Source organism: Melozone crissalis, unplaced genomic scaffold (genome assembly GCF_028551555.1).
Source record: "Melozone crissalis strain CALT ecotype California unplaced genomic scaffold, PUWL_Pcris_2 ptg000066l_1, whole genome shotgun sequence".
Lineage (NCBI taxonomy): Eukaryota > Metazoa > Chordata > Aves > Passeriformes > Passerellidae > Melozone > Melozone crissalis.
The window spans coordinates 6,937,654-6,959,422 of NW_026535844.1; the positions used below are offsets into that span (position 1 = coordinate 6,937,654).

The 21,769-nt window shown below is 49.9% G+C and overlaps 2 protein-coding genes across 4 annotated transcripts in view; one reads left to right on the forward strand and one right to left on the reverse strand.

The window, feature by feature from the left end:
* LOC128945514 (class II histocompatibility antigen, B-L beta chain-like) overlaps window positions 1-21,769 on the reverse strand; it is a gene marked incomplete at its 3' end in the record, with an annotated part of 67,492 nt that overhangs the window by 21,909 nt on the left and 23,814 nt on the right. The gene's annotated exons all lie outside the window — the stretch shown is intronic.
* Window positions 2,731-11,240, forward strand: LOC128945505 (uncharacterized). 3 transcript variants are annotated; one of them, XR_008483878.1, is made up of 2 exons: window positions 2,731-3,097; window positions 10,984-11,240. XR_008483878.1 is itself a non-coding variant. In XM_054289271.1 (2 exons), the coding sequence occupies exons 1-2, from the start codon at window positions 3,083-3,085 to the stop codon at window positions 4,295-4,297; spliced, it is 999 nt and encodes a 332-aa protein (XP_054145246.1). In that variant the 5' UTR covers window positions 2,731-3,082; the 3' UTR covers window positions 4,298-4,466. The 3 variants fall into 3 exon arrangements, 1 of the variants encoding a protein (XP_054145246.1); XM_054289271.1 differs by lacking the exon at window positions 10,984-11,240 and adding an exon at window positions 3,314-4,466; XR_008483879.1 differs by lacking the exon at window positions 2,731-3,097 and adding an exon at window positions 4,617-4,992.

The following is a 21,769-nucleotide window of genomic DNA, read 5'->3' on the forward strand; positions in this document are numbered from 1 at the left end:
AAACGCGAGCTGCTGTTCAGTGCATTGAATTGATGGGTTCATGCAGGGATAGAATATCAGTAAATAAAGGTAATAGAGAAAGTAATCTTACCCCCTGAAGAGTTGCAGCTGAGCCAATTATTAGAGATTAGGAGCAGGCCTGATTTTAACAGGCCACAGCTGTAGCCCATAAGAAGAGTGTTATAAAAGAGTGTATTGATTGGCTGAGGGAACTGGAGTCAGTTGGCTGCTGCGAGGACAAGGAAGAGTCAGTGCCTGGAGGAGCTGCCTACAAGAGACATCAAGGAGGCACGAAACTCTAGCGATATGGAACCTTTGCAATGTAATGACAATAGAACTCTTGCACTATAATGACAACAGGTTCATTACAGGAGATACGGAAAAACCATAAACCAATCCCCCTCCCAGTGCCAGCAAGCTCTTGGGGATGGGGATAGAATACATTTGATATTGGAACCTAGGACAGGGCCATTAATTAATAATTCTCTGCTGCTAATGAGTAATAAGTTATTGATTACCTGCTGTTCATGAGCCATTATTCTTAATTATCTGCTGTTAATGGGCCATTGAGCATCACTGCATGGCTGATGGGATGACATCACCCCGTTGGGAGATGCTCCTCCCAAGGGGAGGAGCCAAGCATTCCTACCTGGATGGAATCTGAGGTTGGAACACTGCAGCAGCCTTTGCCCACTGCATTCCCAGAGAAGCAGCTTTCTTCTTACTTTTACTTTTAACTTTATTTTATTTTATTTTTGTCCCTTTTTTATTATTGCTATTTTTATTTTTGACTTAATTTTTATTATTTTTGTTCTTATTTTTATCTTATTTTTATTTTGGTTTGATAGAGTTTTTAATTATTTTTAATTTTTATTACTTTTTTTTTAACTTTATTTTGTTATTCTTCATTTTATTTATATCATTAGATTATTTTAATTTAAATTTTTTTATTTTTATCTAATTCTTATTTTTATTTCTATTCTCTAGTATTACTTTATTTTTATTGATTATTTTATTTTTACCTTATTTTTATTTCTGACTTTATTTTTATTCTTATTGATATCTTAATTCTTATTTTTATTTCTATACTCGTTTTAATTTTAATATTTTATTTCATTGCATTTATTTCCCTTCCCAAATTAAGAACAGTTATTCCTGCTCCCATATCTTTGCCTGAGAGCCTTTTAATTTCAAATTTATAACAATTCAGAGGGAGGTGGTTCACATTTTCCATTTCGGGGGTCTCCTGCCTTCCTCAGCACACACCTGTCTGTTCAAACCAAGATACACCAAAACACCCCAAAATTACATCCAAATACCATAACAGATCCTGAAATTACCCCAAATCACCTGAAAAAATGCACCAAAATACCCTGAAATCCCATCAGGGACCCAGAAATTACCCCAAAATCCAGTCACAGACTCCCTGAAATCCTATCAGAGACCCTGAAATTGCACCAAAATCCCCTCAAATTACCCCCAAACCCCCCCAAAATATGATCAAGAACCCCTGAAATCCTATCAGGCACCCTGAAATTGCAGCAAATCACCCCCAAATCCCATCAGGGAACCCCAAAATTCCATCAGGGATCCCAACATTACCCGAAATACCCCAAAATCCAGTCAGGGAGCCCCAAAATCAAGTCAGGGACCCTGAAATTATCCAAAAAGACACCAAAATCCCAGCAGGAATGCTCAAAATCAAGGTAGGGACCCCAAAATTACTCCAAAACACCCCGAAATTACTGCAAACACCCCCAAAATCCAGTCAGGGACCCAGAAATCACATGAGATTTCCCCAAAGTTTAGCCAGGGACTCCAAAATGACCCCAAATCCCCCCAAAATTGCCCTAAATCTGGTCAGGGACCCCCAAAGTCACCTCAAAATCAGTCCAGATCCCCCAAAATTCAGTAACAAGCCCCAAATCCAGCCAAGGACACCCTAAAATCCGTCCATATTCCCTCAGGACCCTCAAATTCCCCCAGGACCCCCTCAAACTCCTCCCCAAATCCCCTCACGACCCCAATTCTCCCTCAGGACCCCCCAAAATCCCTCTCAAGCCCCCCCCCCCCCCATCCTGTCAGAATCCCCAAACCCCCTCAGGAGCCCCAATTCTCCCTCACAACCACCCAAAATCCACCCAAAGCCCCTCAAGAATCCCCTCAGATCCCCTCAGGACCCTCAATTCTCCCTCAGAACCCCACAAAATCCACCTCAAACCCCTTCCAGACCCCCAAGTCTCCCTCAGATCACCCCAAACCCCCTCAGAACCCCTCACATCCCCTCAGTGCCTTCATACCCTCCCAAATCCCCTCAAAACCCCCCAAAACTCCCTCAGGACCCCCCAAAATCACCTGCAAATCTCCTCAAGACACCCTCAGATCCACTCAGATACCCCCAATTCTCTCTCAGACTCCCCAGTTCTCCCTCGTGAACCCCAAACCCCCTCACATCCCCTCAGCGCCCCCAGTTCTCCCTCAGGACCCCCCAGTCTCCCTCAGTTCCCCCAAATCCCCTCAGGATTCCCTAAACCCTCTCACGCCCCCTCAAGACCCCCCAAATCCCTTCAGAACTCTCCACATCCCCTCAGAACCCCCCAAATCTCCTCAGGACCCCCCAATCTCCCTCAGGACCCCCCAAATCCCCTCCCAACCGCCCCCACCCCGCTTCTCGCCAGAGATCTCGCGAGAGAAGCAGCGCCGCCATCTTGGTTGAGGGAAGTTCCGCCTGCTCCTCAGAGCGCTCCACGTTCCCTCATAAATCCAGCCGGGAGCGGCGGAATTAATCCGCCTGAAAATGGCGGGATGGAGCCTAAACCCCCTGGGATTCAGCCTAAAAATCTCCCGAATCCAATCTGGTGCTTCCCATGGATTGGGGCGGTACTGGTGATGGGCGGGACGGTGATGTCAGTCCCTCTGGCTCCGGCCGTTTCCGGCGCCTCCCGATCCCGCTCGGGCATTTCCGCGAGCGCCGCCGCCGGGGCCGGTTCTGGGCCGGGACCGGCGCCTGTCCCGGGACTCCTTCGCCACCGGAGCGTCCCCAAGGTGTCCCCAGAGCGTCCCTGCCGGGTCACCAGTGAGCATGGAGAACCAAAAGGTGCGACGGGGGGTAGGAGGGTGGGGAGAGAAGGACACGGTGGGGGGAGGGGGCACGGGGGAGGAGGGGGCAGTGGGGGACGGGGGGGACACGGGGGTGGCAGTGGGGACGAGGGGATGACAAAGGGACAGAGAGGACCCGGGGAGGGCACAGGGGCCCCTGCAGGCGGCCACAAGTGCTTCCAGGTCCCTGACACCTCCCCTGTCCCCTCCCTAGTCGCTGAAGGCGCTGGTGGCCGTGGTGGCCACCCTGGGCGAGGTGGTGGCCGCTGTGACCGGGTCACACAGGGACGTGCGGCGGCGCGTGTCCCCAAAGTTCCTGCACGCCGCCCTGAGGAGATTCACCCAGAGCCTCCATGAGACCCTGGACCACGGCGATGTCACCTCCATGGGCCACTCCGGTGTCCCCTCCCTGGTCCAGGCCCTGGCTGCCTTTGAACCCACCCCAGAGGCCTGGGATGATGTGAGAGCCGTGGCCAAGGCCTGGTGGGAGTTGGTGGCCGCGCTGGAGGAGAGATGGAAACTCCTGGCCTGGGAGGCTGCTGAGCTCTGTGTTGTCTATGAGCAAATGGATCCCGCCCGAGCCAGGGACCCACAGGACGAGGCCACCCACCGGGGGACAGCTTGGGACAACCTGGTGGCCTCCACGGTCCGGTGGTCGATGGTGGCCCTGGATAGGGAGGAGGAGGAGGAGGTGGCCTCAGTGGGGGCCATGCGCGATGCCCAGGAGGCAGCGGCTACCAGCGAGGAGGAAGCGGCCACCAATGAGGCCATGGACGAGGCTGTGGTGGCCACCAGCCGGGCAAGGGTGGCCACCAGGAGGGGACATTGGGCAGAGGCAGCCCTGAAGCCGCTGAAGCGCTTGGTGGAAGCGTGTGACAAAGCCTTGGCGTTCACCAGGATCATGGAGTTCTACCTCTCGGAGATCAAGTTCATCCTGAAGTGGGGAGAGCCGGCGTCCCGCAGTGTTCACGCAGACTTGGTGGCCACGGTGGCCGAGTTTGAGTGGCTGTGGGAGGCCAGCGCCCGCCTGTTCAGGGATCATCTGCTGGGGATACTTGAGCTCATTAACAACCTCCTCTTGAGTCCCTATGCTGGCCCAGGTGTCCCGGGTGGCCCAGGTGGCCCCGGCAGCCGCGCAGTGGCCGAGAGGTGCCAAGAAGCCATTGAGGACATCCCGAGGCTGCTGTGGGGACAGTGATGTCACCACTGTGATGTCATTGGGGCAGTGATGTCACTGGGGAGACTTGTGGATACTCAGTTGCCACCAGCTCCTGGGGTCACCAAGAGCCTGTAGTATATGGTAGAGTTAATTCATGCTATAGATATAGATATATGTGTGTATAAAATATTGCAAAGATTCGAAACTTATGTCTCTGACCACTCTGGCTGGGAACAGAGTCCTATTCTTACTGTAACCAGTTCCCGGACAGCGTTAAGATGATATCAGGTCTGTTACCGTATGAATGGTAATGGTCCCCGGCTATTATGGGCTATTATGGGGGATTTCCTCCAGTTCCTGCATTCAGGTGATCCCATCTGGACCTTCCTGGAATGGAATGTCTGGAGGAGCGCATGAGACATGCACCTGGACATGATTTCATCGCAGTACTCAGAAACCAGTACATGTGAATGCAGCTTCTGCCTGGACACTCAGACATTCGTCTGCATCTCTGAGTTCGCCTTTGTCTGTTTCTACATCTGTATGGATTCAACTTTACATGTGAAGAAACACAAAGAAATATGTGGTCATCCCTGCCCCAGGTGGAATAAACTGTATATAAGCCGGCCGTGGGGCGCACTCGGGGTGAACCTCTGGGGAAATGCTGTCTCTCTGTCAGCCGGACCCTGAGGTCACCCAGCGCTGTTCCCGGGACTGACGCTGTCTTGGCTGTGGTGGGTTTTCTTTTTTTCCGAAATTTCTATTTTTGTTATTGTTCTAATAAATCTTTGCTATTTTTTTTTTCATAAATTTGGCTACCGATTTGATAATTTATAACAAGCCCCTCAAGTGCCACCAGCTCCTCGTGTCACCAAGAGCCCCTCAAGTGCCACCAGCTCCTTGTGTCACCAGGAGGCCCTCAAGTGCCACCAGCTCCTCGTGTCACCAGGAGGCCCTCAAGTGCCACCAGTTCCTTGTGTCCCCAAGAGCCCCTCAAGTGCCACCAGCTCCTCATCTTACCAGGAGGCCCTCAAGTGCCACCAGCTCCTCGTGTCACCAGGACCTCATGCAGGAGAACCTGGGGGGTCCCTTGGGGCTCAGTCCTGTCCCCCCCGCCCATTATCAGCCGGGACCCCCCCCTGTGAGAAACGGGTCAAAATTGAAATTTTTATAAAAGTTTGTTAAGGGATAAAATTCTGGTGCTAATTGCCGAAAGCTCACCATTAATTAAGCCATGTTCTTTATAGACTGTTACATCACAGAGGCTCATGCATATTCATGAGGGTTGATGCATATTCATAATATATTATTGATCTAAAAAAATATAGAATAAAATAGAAATGTAATATATATTTTATAAAAATATTTTCCAAGAATATATTTTATGCCAACAGAATTTATATTTATATATATTTATATATTAATTTATTATAATATCTAAAATTAATGTTTTATATATATATAAATAAATGTACATATATTTTTCTATGTTCTGTATAAATTATTTTCAAACATTCCTGTGAGTTCAGACGTACTTTTGTTTGGTTTTAACCCTTGACTTGCCTCCACGCCATCTTGTGCATTAAACCAATTTATTTCACTTCTCCTTGCGGTTCCATCATGTCGTGTTTTCACTCTCTGGTGATGAGAGAAGAATTCATAAATTCTTTTTTTTTTTGCTGTTTTGGCACTAGGATGGAACTGAGGACACTGTGGCAGGGACACTGGGACAGGATGGGGGACACTGGGGGGGGACTGGTGACACTGGGGTGGTGACACTGGGGCAACCCTGGTGACACTGGGGTGGTGACACTGGGCTGAAACTGGTGACAGTGGGACAGGGACACTGGGCTGGAACTGGGGGCAGTGGGAGGAGACTGGTGACAGTGGGATGGGGATACTGGGACAGGACTGGGGACTCTGGGAGGGGACACTGGGATGGGGACATCAGGAAGGGACTGGGGACAGTGGGCTGATGGCACTGGGGTGGAACTGGTGACACTGGGAACACTGGGATGGGGACACTGGGAGAGGATGGGGGACACTGGGATGCTGGCATTGGGATGGAAGTGGGGACACTGGGACAGGAAGGGGACACTGGGATGGTGACATTGGTATGGGGACAATGGGGCGGTAGCACTGGGCTGGCACTGGGAGCACTGGGCTGGTGACACTGGGACAGGACTGGGGACACTGGGCTGGCACTGGGTTGCTGATGCCAGCATTAATTAATTAATTAACCCCCACAAGCCCTGATTGTTTGCGAAGGCAAAGCTCGTTTTGCATCCATCGCTCAGGGGAACCCTTCCCATCGTTCCTTTGATCTCTCGGTGCCGGTTGGATCTCCCCGCAGAGCCAGAGCCGATGTCCGATGTCCAAGGAATGGCGCCTGCCTGAAAGGGGCGGGGCGATGTGACGTCACAACACCAGGCTCCGCCCCCCGCATGGCCACGGCCCGCTGGTGGCCCTGCTGGTGGCCAGGTGACACCGCGATGTCCCCTCACCCACTGGGCCACCTGGCAGGACACGGCCACCACGGGCAGGGCCAGCAGCAGGTGACCGTCCTCAGCCACCCCAGGGACACTGTGGGGACACGGGGACACCGCACAGGTGGCACCAGGGACACAGCAGTGCCACCCATCCAGTGCCACCAGTTCAATCCCAGTGGCACCAGTTCAATCCCAGTGTCCCTGTGCCACTGCCACCAGCCCTTTCCCGATGTCCCCAGTTCCATCCCTGTGCCACTGCCACCAGCCCTGTCCCGATGTCCCCAGTTCCATCCCAGTGCCACCAGCCCTGTCCCGATGTCCCCAGTTCCATCCCAGTGCCACCAGCCCAGTGTCCCCAGTTTTCCATCCCACCCACGGTTTTCAAAGGGAAATATCTCAGTGACAGCGCCTTGAAGCAGCTCCCTGGCTGTGCTCCCCTCAAGGAACATTGGGATGAATTTATCGAACACTTGTCCCTCAGTGGGGTCTGTGATGTGTCTGACACAGAGTTCAGATCAGCCCAGGCTGATTTATATAGAGGATATTATTTATTTATTTGTTTATTTATTTATTTATTTATGGGCTGTACGGTGCACACATGAACTGACAGATTATATTGCACCAACCAGCAGCTACAAGGAATCACCGATAATCAATATCAGTATCAAACACCGTATCAAATTGCTGGTGATCAATAACAATGCGCAAAAGGCAATACAAAAACGCCTTTGGGTCATAAATGACAATTTAATAATTGCAAAAGGCAATTATTAAATTGTCATTTATGACCCAACTGGGCTGCAGGCACGACGCAAAGCTGGAAGTTCTTGAGGGGACTCATTTACCCCTGTCCCTGTCCCTGTGTGTCCCCAGAGTGTCCCTCTCTGCCCTTGAGTGTCCCCAGTGACGTCACCCCAGGAATTCCCATCAGGATTTCGGACAACTTCGATGAAAATTCCCAGAAAATTGCCCAAATTTGTCTCCAATCCCAAGCAGGGAGGGCACAGGTGACAGCAGCCATGTCCCTGATGATGTCACTGCCCCAATGACATCACAGCTGTGACATCACTATCCCTGCAGCAGCCTCGGGATGTCCTCAATGGCTCTTGGCACTGCTCGGCCACCGTGCGGCTGCCGGGGCCACTGGGATCACCTGGGTCACCATAGGGACTCAAGAAGAGATTGTGGATGTCCCCCAGTGTCCCCAGCAGGTGACACATGAACAGGTGCGAGCTGGCCCTCCACAGCTGCTCAAACTTGGCCACTTTGGCCGCCAAGGCCTTGGGGATATAGGGGTACACCTCCTCTGTCTCCTCTAGGGTTGCAGCGGTGTGTATTTAGCCTTCTAGAGCAGAGAAGGTCAGAGTCCGGCTAGCTGAGGTTAAGGCCGACACCTCGCTGCATAACCTGCCAGCACCCCTCGGCGTCGTAAGGCCTCGGGCTGTGCTGGTTGCAGACTGGATCGCTGCTAAACAACGAGAATGAAGGAGCTGGACACTTGCCGGGGGGGGGCTAAACTTGGTTTATTGGAAAGCCCACGAGGTCCCAGCGAATGACCAAGAACAAAGGGTGCTTAAGGGTTTTAAAGGGAAGGAGTGGACCTGGGAGGGGTTTACAGAAGACCAATGGGGGAAGAAGAGGGGATGAACTTAACACAAATGACATAGTGGAGAGCCCAATAGGTACCAGGTATGGGAGGGGTCTCGGGACTACAGCCAACCACAACCCCCAAAGAGGAGAAGCTTCTGGAATACTAGGTGGAGTGGGGGGTGATTGACTTGGCCCAGGGAGGAGAAAAAGCATACATATAAGGGGAAAAGGGGAGGAGGAATTGTATAACCTAACAGATTGACAATATAACTGGCAGGGCTGTGGCGGGAAAACTGAGGAGGGCAGAACCATTTTACACAAAATGGGGGGGAGCAGATACATAAAATGGGGGAGGAATTAAATGAACTTAATGAACACGCTACATCACAGGGTGGCCTTGATGGCCCCGAGCCGGCGCTGCAGCTCCGAGAGGAACAACCTGGCTCTGTCACACGTGGCCACCAAGTGCTGCAGCAGCCCCAGGGCCACCTCTGGCCAATGTCCCCTCTTGGTGGCCACCCTCGCCTGGCTGGTGGCCACCACAGTCTCTCCCATGCCCTCACTGGTGGCCGCAGCCTCCTGGGCCTCGTGCGCAGCCCCCAACAAGGCCTCCTCCTGCCTGTCCAGGGCCACCATCTGCTGCTGGGCCATGGCTGCCAGGCTGTCTCCAGCTGTCCCCCTGCGGGTGGCCTCGTCCCACGGGTCCCCGGCCCGGGTGGTGGCCTCAATGGTGGGCTCGGCATTGGCCATGTCCTTGCAGGCGTCACGGAGCTCAGCAGCCTCCCTGCTCAGCCGTTCCCAGCTCTCTGTTTGCGCGGCCACCGACTCCCACCAGGCACTGCCTGTGGCTCTCACATGGGCCCAGGTGGCCTCTGGGCTGGCCCCAAGGGCGGCCAGGGCCTGGCCCAGGGAGGGGACACCGCCATGGCCCAGGGTCCTATGGAGGTGCCAGCTGAATCTCCTCAGGACGGCGTTCAGGGACTCTGGGGACACGCGCTGCCGCACGTCCCTGTGTGACCCGGTCACAGCGGCTGCCACCTCGGCCAGGGTAGCCACCATGACCACCAGCGCCTCCAGCAGCTGGGGAGGGGACAGGGGAGGTGTCAGGGACCTGGTGGCATTTGTGGGCTCCTGCGGTGGCCCCTGTGCCCTCCCGGGGTCCCCTTTGTCCCCTCCCTGGAGGGCTCTGCTGTTCCCTTTGTTCCCTTTGCCCCGCCTCATCCCCTCTGCCTCCACCTGCCTCGCCCCGCTGTCCCCCCTCCCCCAGCCACCCTCGGTCCCCTCCACCCCTCTGTCACCCCCGTCCCGTCCCCCCTCACCCCTCGCAGGGACTGTCGCACCTCTTGGGGCTCCATGGCCGCTGGGGACACTGCAGGGACACTGCGGGACACTCCGAGGGGCGAACACGCCCGGGGGACAGTTGGGGACACACGGGAACGCGGCGCGGCTGGAGAGGAAAAGCGGGAAGTGGTGACGTCACCGCCCTTCCCCCCACCCGCCGTGCCAGGGCGGGGTCCCCAATGTCCCGCTGGTGGCGAGGTGACGCCCGGATGTTCCCAAATCCCGCCAGGCCACCTCGCAGGACACGGCCACCGCGGGCAGGGCCAGCAGCAGGTGACCGTCCTCAGGCACCCCAGGGACACTGTGGGGACACGGGGACACCACACAGGTGGCAGGTGGCACTGGGGACGCGACAGTGCCACCCATCCAGTGCCACCAGTTCAATGCCAGTGTCCCTGTGCCACTGCCACCAATCCTGTCCCAGTGTCCCCAGTTCCATCCCAGTGCCACCAGTCCAGTGTCCCCAGGGCTGCCCCACTGTCACCACCCCAGTGTCCCCAGTTCAATTCCAGTGCCACCAGTTCTGTCCCACTGTCACCACCCAAGTGCCAACAGCCCAATGCCACCAACCCAGTTCCAGCCCAGTGTCCCCAGTCCTGTCCCAGTGCCACCACCCCATTGTCCCCGTACCAATGTCACCAGCCCAGTACCACCAGTTTCAGCCCAGTGTCTCCAGTCTCATCCAAGTGCCCCCCATCCTATACCAGTGTCCCTGTCCCGGTGTCACCAGTTCCCTCCCACTGTCCCCAGTTCCAGCCCAGAGTTCCTGTCCCAGTGCCATCAGCCTAGTGCCACCAGGGATGCCCCAGTGTCACCAGCCCAGTGCCACCAATTCCACCCCAGTGCCGCCAGTTCTATCCCACTGTCACTACCCCAGTATCCTCAGGGCTGGTGTCATCATTCCAGTGCCACCAACCTGGTGTCCCCAGTTCCATTCCAGTGTCACCAACCCAGTGCCATCAGTTCTGTCCCACTGTCACCAGTGTTTTGGGGGTTTTGGGTGATCCCAGGTGGAGTTTGGGTGCTCCTGGAGGGTCTTGGGGGCAGCTGGAAGGGTTTTGGGGGTCCCAGGGGAGGTTTCCAGGGATTTGGGGCTTCCCAGTTGAGAATTCCCAAAGATTTGGGCGTCCCAGGTGAGAACACGAGCCAGGGGCTCAGAGGGGCTGAGAGGGGAGGGCCTGGGGGCGTTCTGGGGGGCTCCAATCAATGGGGGGGGGGGGTGGGGAGTGCCATGGGGAGGGTCTGCTGAGTGTGAGGGGGTCTCATGGATTTGATGCCTCAGGTTTTGGCTTTTCTGTTTTTCAGATTCTGTGCTGCTTTACTCTGTGGGTCTGGGCTTCATATTAAGGGATGCTGAGCTCTGTTCACAGAGCAGGGAGACAAAACAATTCCTTCTCTAGCTGGAAACCCAAGGACAAATAATCCAAACCTCAGGCCCAAGAGAATAAACAACGGGCACTGAAGAGAGAAAAACAAGAAGGATGGGACTTAATAATTTAAAGCTATAATTGGACAATTAACTCCAATATGCAAATGGAGCAGAACTTATAAAATTGACAGACCTCGTGACCGGCCGTCCATTTTGTGGCCATTTTGGTCCATCTTGGGCGTAGCCCTGGCTGGGCTCTTGTTCGGCCCAAGGTGTATTCACGGAGGCCTTCTAACAAATGCCTGCTTTATTGTGTAACCGTGTCAGGCCTCTGTTCTAGGTCAGCCTTGTGAAGGCCTCAGTTTGTGGCGAGCACGAAGGGAGCCGAGGCACCTGGGCAGGGCTGGAGCAGAGGCAGAGGAAGGTGCAGCTGCTGCCCCCAGCCCGCGGCACTGGCGGGGCCCAGGTGTGGGGCGGAGGGTGCGGGAGGCCGAGAAGCTCGGGAGGAGCGAGAGAGGCGTGAGCGGCTGCAGGGGCGCTGTGTTTATCGGGTGAGCGCGGTGGGAAGGGGCGTTTTGTGCTCGGGAGCGCAGCGGGTGCGGGGCTCGCTGTGCCCCGGGCCGGGGAGGGCGGGCGCTGTGAGCAGCGGGGTTGGATTGCGGGGCTGGGCTTGGCCTGGGGCCGGCAGTGCTGGCGCAGGGATCGTTCCCGCACCGCCGCTCCGGAGCGCCGCGATCTGAATCTCGCTCTTTCTCTCTCTCGTTGGTCCTTTTAATTTCTGCTCAGAACTGTTAAAATTCCGAGTGTATATTCTGCTGCGAATGCTGTAGTGATAATATCCCGAGAGACAGTCCCCTGAGATTAGCACTGAGAAACTGGGGAGCCCTTACTGGGGGGAGCCTTGTTTTTCAAATGCAAACTTATTGGACTCTCAGAAAAGATGTGGCCGCGGTATGAGCTAGAGGGCAATCAGACGAGGCCCGATTTTGGTAGTTGGGATAAGAGATTAATATCAAGTTTGATTTGCCGTAGACGCGAGGATAAATCCTCAGGGTGCTCAGGTGAGCTGGAGTATGCGAGGCTCTTTATGGTGCCAGCATGTCAGGGGAGTCCCGCAGCAAAGCAAAAGGAAGAGCATCCCTTAGTCTGAAAGGGAAAAGGGGAGAAAAGGAAAAAAGAGCCAATATTGGCAAAGAAAAGTAAAACAAGGGAGGAAGAAGGCTCAGATCGAGTCGCTCCCGCCCTGAGGGTGGGGTCGGTCGGGTCCGGGCCAAGGCGCGCCCCCCCCGCCGCCAGCGCCGACACGATGGGGGGGCGGGGGAGGCGCAGCTCAGACGGGGCCCAGCCGGGGAAGGAGGAGAAAGGCGAGCGCGGCCAGGCAGGGATGGCGCCGGCCCGGGGCCAGGAGGAGGAGCCGGGGCGGAGCCTTGTGCCGGGAGAGGGGAGGGGATGGATGGCGGGCACCGCCCACGGCACCGCCCCGAGAGCAGGAGGAGGAGCCGGGGGCGGAGCCTTGTGCCGGGAGGGCGGAGAGGGAACCTCCCATGGGGGCGGGGTCTCTCCGCTCCCAGCCCTGTCAGTTTCCATGGCAACCCTGAACGCCTGGGCGTGCCTTTGGGGGATGACGTCACCGGTGCGGGCGGACGCGCAGCCCGGGTTAAAAGACGCAGCAAATCCCGCGTGGGGCTCCCTAGGATCGGGGGTCGGCAAAATAGATTATATGGTACAACAGGGTCAGCCGAACCAGAGAGCTCCTGCTCCAGCAGCTCCGGGGAAGGTGAAATTGATGAACTCATTGCAGCCTTGAGCAAGCGAAGGAGGGAAAAGATCGTGAGAAAAGCCATCAAAGAGTGTAGCCCCATAGTGAAACGTACAAGCTAAAAAATGAGAAAAGAACCGGTTTTACAATCCCCACTGCGACCAGCAGTTAGCAACCAGGGACCGATTCACGTTAAGGTTCCATCTTCCCTTGTGAAAAACACGGTTCACTTTCCTGTTAAAATTTAAAACTTTAATAAAGGACAGTAGGAGACAGAGACAGTAAAACAAAAATTACGACTCTGTGCATCTTGGTACTAAGCCAAGAGCACCCCTGCTAGTTTGGGAAACACCCTTTTTATACCATTTCTATTACATCAGCCTGTTGCATATTCATAGACTCTTATGCATATCCATCATCTAGTTTACATATTTCAGGAACTGTTTAGCATGGCTCCTCCTCAGCTCTGCCTTTTTAGAGCATGTGTGTTTCTTGGCTGTGGTTTTGTTTCCCTCTCTTGATCACTTCCACTCTGGGCCTTGGTCCACACTTTCTTCAGACGGCAGATGCTGATAGTTGGCACATCAATAGCAGGGTGCTCATGACGTGTTCACTGGATGTTATCCCAACCAAGCAGACAGTTCACTCCTGACTAGATCAGCTACCACTACTACTAGGTCTAAGTTTTTATTAACAGCAGAAATAAAAGCAAAGTTATTTTAACATTGTGCATATAAGATTCCTCTTAATATAACAATATAATAAGCATCTGTAATAATCTTTCCTCTTCCCTTTTTACAAATAATTTGGCTTGAGCAGTATTTCTTTTTTTTCTATCCTCCATTATTTGCTTTTTTCTTCATAAATAATTTTTGCTTCTTCCAAGTGGTCTTTCTTATTATTTTGTATGCACATAATCTTTTGTGCAGTCCCAGATGTAGTCAGTTTTGGGTCTATAGCATTGTCACTTAATCATTAAAACTGAAAATCAGGGACAAAGACTCTCTAACTAGTTAAATTTAGAAAGTGGTATGTTTATTACGCTGGTGGGTGGCCTGGAAGGGGTCATTCTTGAAATGTGTGACTGCACCACACAAGAATTTTTGCCTTCTATTTATTTCCCAGAATAATACATATGCATAACCCCAGCACCTCCCATCCCCGCTTTGTATTAAAATGAGGTTATTAGTCCTTCATGTGTGTGCAATTCTTCTCTTGAATTGGGTCAGTGGTCTCAAATTGGGTCAGTGGTCCCAGGGATGAAGTCAGGAAGGTCTTGGTCAGGTCTCTGTGACCCTCTGGCACAATCCAAGGCCCCCTGCTTCATGATGGATTGACACAGAGTCCAGGTGCTGGGCATTGTTCTGCTGGTTTCAATATGTTCCTATATTGGTTCACTTGCTCCTCTTCCTTCTACAAATGAGCTCATAATATAACAATTAGCTTTAACTTAAGCATCTAATAATCATTAACCAGTTGTTGGTGTATCTGACTTCAATATGAATTGGTTCTAACCCTCAGCTAAAATCTTAAATTTTTTAAATCATAATTCAATCCCTACTCCTTCTTCAAGGTTGGTAAATTCTTTCACTAACATATAGATTCTTCTTTATCTAGCCAACTTATGTGGTGTTTCTTAAAACCGTACCATATGTTCTCGATAGTGAAGTTAAAGCTGCTACTTGCTGCAACAGTCTCTAATTCTAAATAAGTACTGTAATAGACAAAATCAAACTTATACTAACCAAGAGAAGTAAAACAATAATGGGATGAATGAAGGTATTGAGCAAGTCAGCTGCCACTGGATACTGCTCACAAAGCACATCCCACTAATGATGGGATGGGCCTTTTTCCAATCTTTTAAATACTTTCCGTATAGTCTCTGTATCATGGTGTATTGTAATCAAAGTTCTTTTCCTTTTATCTTTAACTTCTTAAAGAATTTTCTTTAATTCATAATGTTTTAACAATTTGGTAACCAAAGCTAAGTTCATCCCTATGGGCACAGGCAATATTTCTTGGACAATGATCAAATTCGCCTTTCTGTGTTGGTATGATACGACAGGTGCCTGATAGGAAAAAGCGCATCCTTTGATTTTGACAAAGTTACAAATGCACAAGTTAAATTGAGTTTCCTTCACTGTGATCTCATCTACTATTATAGTGGGGCATGCTGTTCTGAGGCAGATACAACTTTGTCTTTTATACATGGGCAAGTTTGTCTAATTAATGGGATTCATTTCAAAGTGAGAAATATGTCGCTTTTTATCTAAGTCTAAACTCAGAGCAGCTAGTTAAGCATTTGTCACGGTATTTAGAATTCTTGATGAGATTCATGGAATCTGTCTTGGACAAACACATATTTACATCCCCAACCATTTCTTCTTTCTTACACAATTGCATTTGTAATTTTTAGCATTTCACCCAGAGACTTTTAGGAGTTAAAATCATAGGCTTTCCATTGGCACTTATATACTAGTCACATGATATGGAAGTGGTGCTGCATTAGCTGTGGTTACAGCAATAATCATAAATGCCACAACTCTCTAAGCTACACCTACTTGATTATCTATTACAACTACAAGTCGTTCTATTCTTTGGGAGATTATTACACTGTGCTTATCATTTTACTCACACTCTATTTATTTTCTCGAGAAAGTTTTAATTTCAGTTTGTTGTTACCCATTGTAACTTTCTAAAGTCCCTCAGGAGCCTTCTTCACTCGGGAATGATGGATCTAGGTGCTTTGTTCCTTAACCTTGATTGCAGTAAAGGTGGTGAGGAGCACTTGGGCGGTCACCAGATGTTGCTGTAGGACACCAAAGAGCACAAGCACACCACCGTTCTCAAGGTGAAGGAAAAAAGGGAAGTTTATTTTCTGACTCCAATATTTATAGTTTTACAAAAGTGACAGCGGATTGGAGGGTGACAGTGACACCTCTCCAATGGCACTGGTTAAATCAACAGTCCATCAACTCTCTCCTCCTCCATCAAGGAATGCAAAACAATAACTTATTTACAGAAAGTGTGTGAGAAAGTTCACTACAAGAATGTCAACATCAGAAGGCATAGAAAATCCTAAAAAACCAGGGTGACACAACCCTTGTAGTTGTATGTCTGTTTTGATTAGTATTATTGTATTATGGCTTACCTTTGAGGAAAATCTGTCCATAATTACCTCACCCTTTGCTGCTTTCTTTGCCTCTCTATCCGCCAGCTCATTTCTTTCCTCCAATTTTAAGCTCACTCTCTGGTGTGCCTTAATATGCTTTTTCAGGTAGCTGAACTGCTTCCAGCAGCCGGATTGTCTCTTCTTCCCTTGTGAGGTCAGCAGTCCCCTCTCCTTCCAGACGGCTCCATGTGCATGCACAACTCTGAATGCCTTTTGCTGTTTCTAAGGCATGGGTCCATGCATTTATCTCAGCCTTCTGTGCAGAGGTACCTGTTGGTAAGGCTCCAGACTCTATTACCTCTCTGCAGGTAGTCACTGTGTACTTTGCATGTCGCTTTCCACTGGCAATGTAGCTGCTCCCCTCAGTGAGCCAGGTCTCTGCATCGTCCAAAGGAGTGTCCTTTAAGTCTGGGCAGCAGGAGTAGGTAGCTTCAATGGTCTCTAGGCAATCATGGTGTACTGCTTCTCCTTGATTCCACTGCGAATAGAAGCTGGGTTGACAATATTAGTCACCACTATCTCTACATCATCTTGCTCTACCATGATGGCCTGGTATTTCAGAAACCTCTGTGGTGAAAGCCAGTGGCCACCCTTTACTTCCAGTACTACGGACAACGTGTGGGACACTAGCACAGTCATTTTTGTCCTAGGGTAGACTTGGGTGCTTCTTGAATATTCAGCACAACTGCTGCTACACCTCTGAGGCAACCTGGCCATCCTTTGGCTGTTGCATCAAGTTGCTTAGAGAAGTAAGCAACTGCCCTTCGGTATGGACCCAAGTCCTGAGCCAGTATTCCCAGGGCAATTACTTGCATGGGAAAATAGAAAGAATGGTTTACTTACATCTGGAAGTCTCAAGGCTGGAGCTGACATAAGGACACTCTCTAGCTGGTGAAAGGCTCGTGTGGCTCCTTTTGTCCACTAGAGATCTCTGTTTCCATCGGCAATAAGAGCATAGAGGTGTCTGACGAGCAGTGCATAACTATAAACCCACAGCCGGCACCACCCCGCCATGCCTAAGAAAGTTGGGAGTTCCTTTGTTGTCTGGGGTTTTGGGGTTTGGCATATGGCTTCCCTGCCTTAAAGTCTGCTGCTCAGCACTCACTTCTTACCCCAGGTAGATTACCTTCTGTTTCACTACCTGTGCCTTTTTCTTTGAGACTCTGCATCCTTGGAGCCCTAGGAAATTCAAAAGGCTTACCGTCCAGGCTTCCCTCATCCGAGTGGCTACTGGAAGATCATCCACGTAAAGCAATAGCCTCCTTTCCTCTTGTGGAGCTTCTCAGGACTCTGGGTCTTTGCAAGCTGTTCTCCAGTCGGAGGGGGGAATTTTGAAGCCTTCAGGCACATGGACCATATGATCTGTGTTTGAATGCAAAAGTTTTCTGTCTGGCTTTGTGGATAGGGAGGGAAAAGAAGGCCTCTCTTAGGCCTAAAACAGTGAACCAGATAAGCTCAGGTGTTAAACAAGTTAGTATAGTATATGGATTTGCTACCACAGGGTATAAATTCTGTGTTATTTTATTGACAGCCCTCAATCCAGTACTATCAATTATTAGGCTGATTCCTTCCCTATCTTCCTTTTGAGGGTACTGCTCAATTCTCACTGGTTGTGTTCTTTCCTTAAGCTTGATTGCTATGTGGGGGCATTTTTCACCCTCCCTGGTACAGCAGAGGCCCATACCCTCAAAAACACTTATTTACTTATTCTAGTATCTCTTCACTAATGTCTTCCTTAATTTCAATGGCTGTTAATGTTAAGCCTGACATCTTTAAGTCATTTGCCTCCAGAGTAACCTTTCTCATTTGAGAATGTTTAGCGAATTGAGCGAATTGTACAAAAGCTTCTAAGTACACATAGTACACAGTTACTTTAAGGGTATGCAAAAGTATGCCTTCTCAGACTGGCCAGTTGTTCCCCACACTACAACCTAAACATTCTCCACAAGTACTAAAGCTTTATTTAAAACTGAATGTATGGCCCTTGTGTTGATTAAAATTCTACGCTTTTCTTTCTTCTGATCTCACTGCCTCTTGCAGAGGGGTCTGTTACATCCTAGTTCTGGATGAAATTGAACTGCCAGGAGGGGGATGGGTTCGAGTGGGTATATTTTGGAGCCTAAGCCTTCTTCCCTTTTAGGGAGGTCATCTTTATCCTTCCTCCCTTACCTTAGGAGGAGCCTTTACAAATCATATGTACTCATTTTGCGAACTGTAATCACTTTCCATTTCAGCATGATAATTGTTTGATTTCATACATTGCTGTCTTGTGCTGCATGCTGAACAACACATTTGATTTGCTTTCTCTTTGCCTTGTTTTCTTTTTCAAGGGCCAAGACCAGAGGGCGGTCTGATCTCACAGTCTCTTTGCCATTCTGGGTGATTTCTTAAAACAAAAAGACATATCAGCATACAAAACCCCATCCCATTTACCTTCCTATTTTAAACCAGCATTAACTGCAATGAAGTATTATAAATCTTCTTATTTTCTGAGCTGCTCCTACTGGCAGCCTTCTCCCAGTGAGCCCCTCCTAAAAGGGGCTAGTCGAACAACCTCTTTGCTCTGGTCAGTTCTCATTATCTCTTTCTCCTTGCTCTATCTCGCTTCCACCCAAACTTCTCTTTACAAAGCTTCACTGTAGTTTCTCAGTCTTCCTCCTACACGCACACACACAGCTCCAGGTGGCAGGTATCAGATGTGATTTCCCACACACGAGCTTTAAGATCTTAGGTTCTGAATCAGCTTGATCAGAAACCTTTAATTTACACTCGGGGCATGTGCCCTGACACTTATTAGAACAACAATACCAGCGTTTCTCACAAACACTGCACTGCAATAATACCCATGCAGCATGCCAGCCTCTTGATGCACCGAAGGAATTGCCCGCAGAGGCAGGCTATTCTGTTTATTACAGAGAACTCTAAATCCCTACAGCAGGCTGTTCCCAGTCCAGACTTACTATAGTACCAGCTGAAGTCTCATAAACTCATTCATCTCTTCTATCTAAACTCCGTTTTACAAAATATCAGTCTTTTCTAGTTTTCTTCTTGCACAATCTAATTAAGCACTGTGTCTACTTACACTCGTTTTACTGCCTTGCAGAAAGGCTGTGCTTGTCACAGCAGAAACTCTGATACGCCCACAGACACAGACACACGCACCCCCCCCTTTATCTCAAATTCACTAAAGCGAGGGCTTGAATTGCTGTGAGGGGGGAATTCTTGGAATTCCTTTAATTTGCTTTACTATAGTTAAACATAAATCACCATACCATAGTTCTTCTGTGTAAAATGCTACTCTTGTTGCGAACAAAATCTTAAAATCTCCACAAACACCACTATACAATCTGAGAATCAAATTACCACAATACAGTGGAAGAAAATCACCACACAAAATCACTGGGAAAGGGCATATCTCTCAAAGTGCCACTTTTCTCAACACAACATAGCATACCATAATTCAGCATTTAGTCACATCAGTTTTCCCTGGACACAAATCAAAATAACAGCACATAGTCCAGAGATCAAGTCCAAACATTCAGGGCAAAGGAACTCTCTGAGCTCATACTCACGGTTAAAATGTACCAAATCTACACAAATCACTACATTTAAACACAATAAATACCGTCACTGACATTTCTCCACCCGCTTCTCCGCGGGGCACTTCTCTCCCTACCCTCACAGCCTGCTGCAGCCGGCACCTCAGGCCTCACTCGGCTACTTCAAACACGGGTAGTACTCACTCCCCTGCACTGTATGGCACTGTAGATATACTCTCTTTTATACACCATACACTTATACACTTGCACGATTAGAAACACAGTGCACTGACCACACAATGTATTAACCATACAGTGACACAGTGTTTGACACACACACACATAGAGATTCATTCGACCCACCCCCAGGGTCGCTAGCAGCTGTTCTATCAGAACATTGAACCCCCGTCTCTAATCCAGCTGCTCTACCAACTACACCTAGACGTCTCTGAGTAATTTACTCCCTAGCTCTCTTTTCCCCCGGGGGCCCCTCAGTACATACCGTACCTTGCTCTGCAGCCAGCAGGTCCTTGTCTGTCCTCGCAGGAGGCAAGTCGAGACGAGCAGAGCCCCACCAGGAAAAAAATCTTAGGGAGCGCCTTGGAGGTCTGTCTATCCCTCCGCCCCTGCAGGGACAGAGAACTCCTGCCTTGGCTCGCCATAATGTTTTGCAGAGAAAAGAAGAAAAGTCTACAACTTTGTCAAAGTTGTAAAGTTGGTATGTTTATTACATCGCTGGATGCATGCGGAGATTGCTCTCTTTGAAAAAAGGCATGGGTACCTCTGAGAACTTCAGGTCTCTTTTTATCTCTCTCTTAAATACATATGCATACAGTTTCACAATAGGTTCATACATATTCATTTTTATGGGTTTCGTGTGACATTTACCACTAGTTCCTTTGTATCAGAAAAAATTCCGAGGTCAGGTTGACTTGCCCTCACAGCAGTCTCTGTCTCCTTCTATCATCTTCTGTCTCCCCCCCCTTTATCTCTGTCCTTCGCTGAAGTAACTCCACTGAGCTTAGACCTTGAAGTCTAGCTAAATAACTATGGTTTCTAACTACAGACTCAAGTCAAAAATGTACATTTCCCTTAAATTAAAATGGATTTCTATCCTGGAAAATTTTCACTTTACTTCACTCACCCTGGGCTCTGCCTCGAGCTGTGCAAATTCCATCAGTGCCAGCAGGCAGAGCTTGGGGTGAGGGGCAGAGGGAATCAGCCCAATTCCTGCCCCAGGCAAGGGACCCAGGTACATTGTCCACACTTTGCCCAGCAGTGTTCATTTGCATTTGTAAAGCTCCTCTGCAGGCTGCCTGGAATGAAGCTTCTCTTCCAGGGCAGCCATCAGGTGAATCACATGTGGCCCCCCAAGAGTCTGCTGTGTTTTAAAAAAAAGTATTAACTATTTATAAGTTCAAAGTATTACAGTTAAATCTCTTCGATTTTGCAAAATGCAACATAAAGGAGAACGTGGAAAAATCCAGACCAAAACTTGATTCTCACACTTCTGTACCAAACCTACGTGACAACATAAAGTGGGAATATTATGAAAAATTTTTCTCATGTTGTAATTTTGTCACTGAAACTGCAGGGAAAACAAGAACTCTTCAAGAATCTCTTTAGTGTTAGAGAGTCAAAGCATTCCTTGGTTCTGGCCAGGATGTGCAACAGAAATAATTTCTTTCACAAATAGCCCAGCTGTGCAGAGAAAATCATTCCACGGCATGTGAGTTTTACTAGATTTTTCCTAAACTTTATGTAGTCTGAACCAATCTAAATCCACTGCTTTAATGATCATTGTTTCCAAGTTGTGTAAGTTTTCAGTATTTGGTTTCCTGTTGGACCCGGATTTCTTCCCCTCTGATGTGTGAATTCGGTCTCCACACTCCTGGATTTCCTTCTCAGCCTTTTCCAGCCCAGGTGTCTCCAGCTCTGCCGGGGGCAGTGTCTGGGGTAGCTGTTGGTTGCTGTTTGCTGCTGGGTATACCCCGTGTGTTGGGATGTTAAACTCATCTCGATTCAGTGCCATAACATCCCTTAAATAAAAGCTTTTAAATTCCTTTCCCCAAGGCAAAGAAAACCAAGCCTGAGCAGAGAAATAAGATTTAAAAGGAACAAACTCGGTACATTTTGCAGCAGTGCAGTGGCAGGCAGCCCAGAGTGTGGGTGTCAGTGAGCCCCAGAGTGGAATTGTGCCGTGGTGTTCCCCAGCAGCTGTGGCAGTGCAGGCCCAGCCAGCGCTGAAGCTG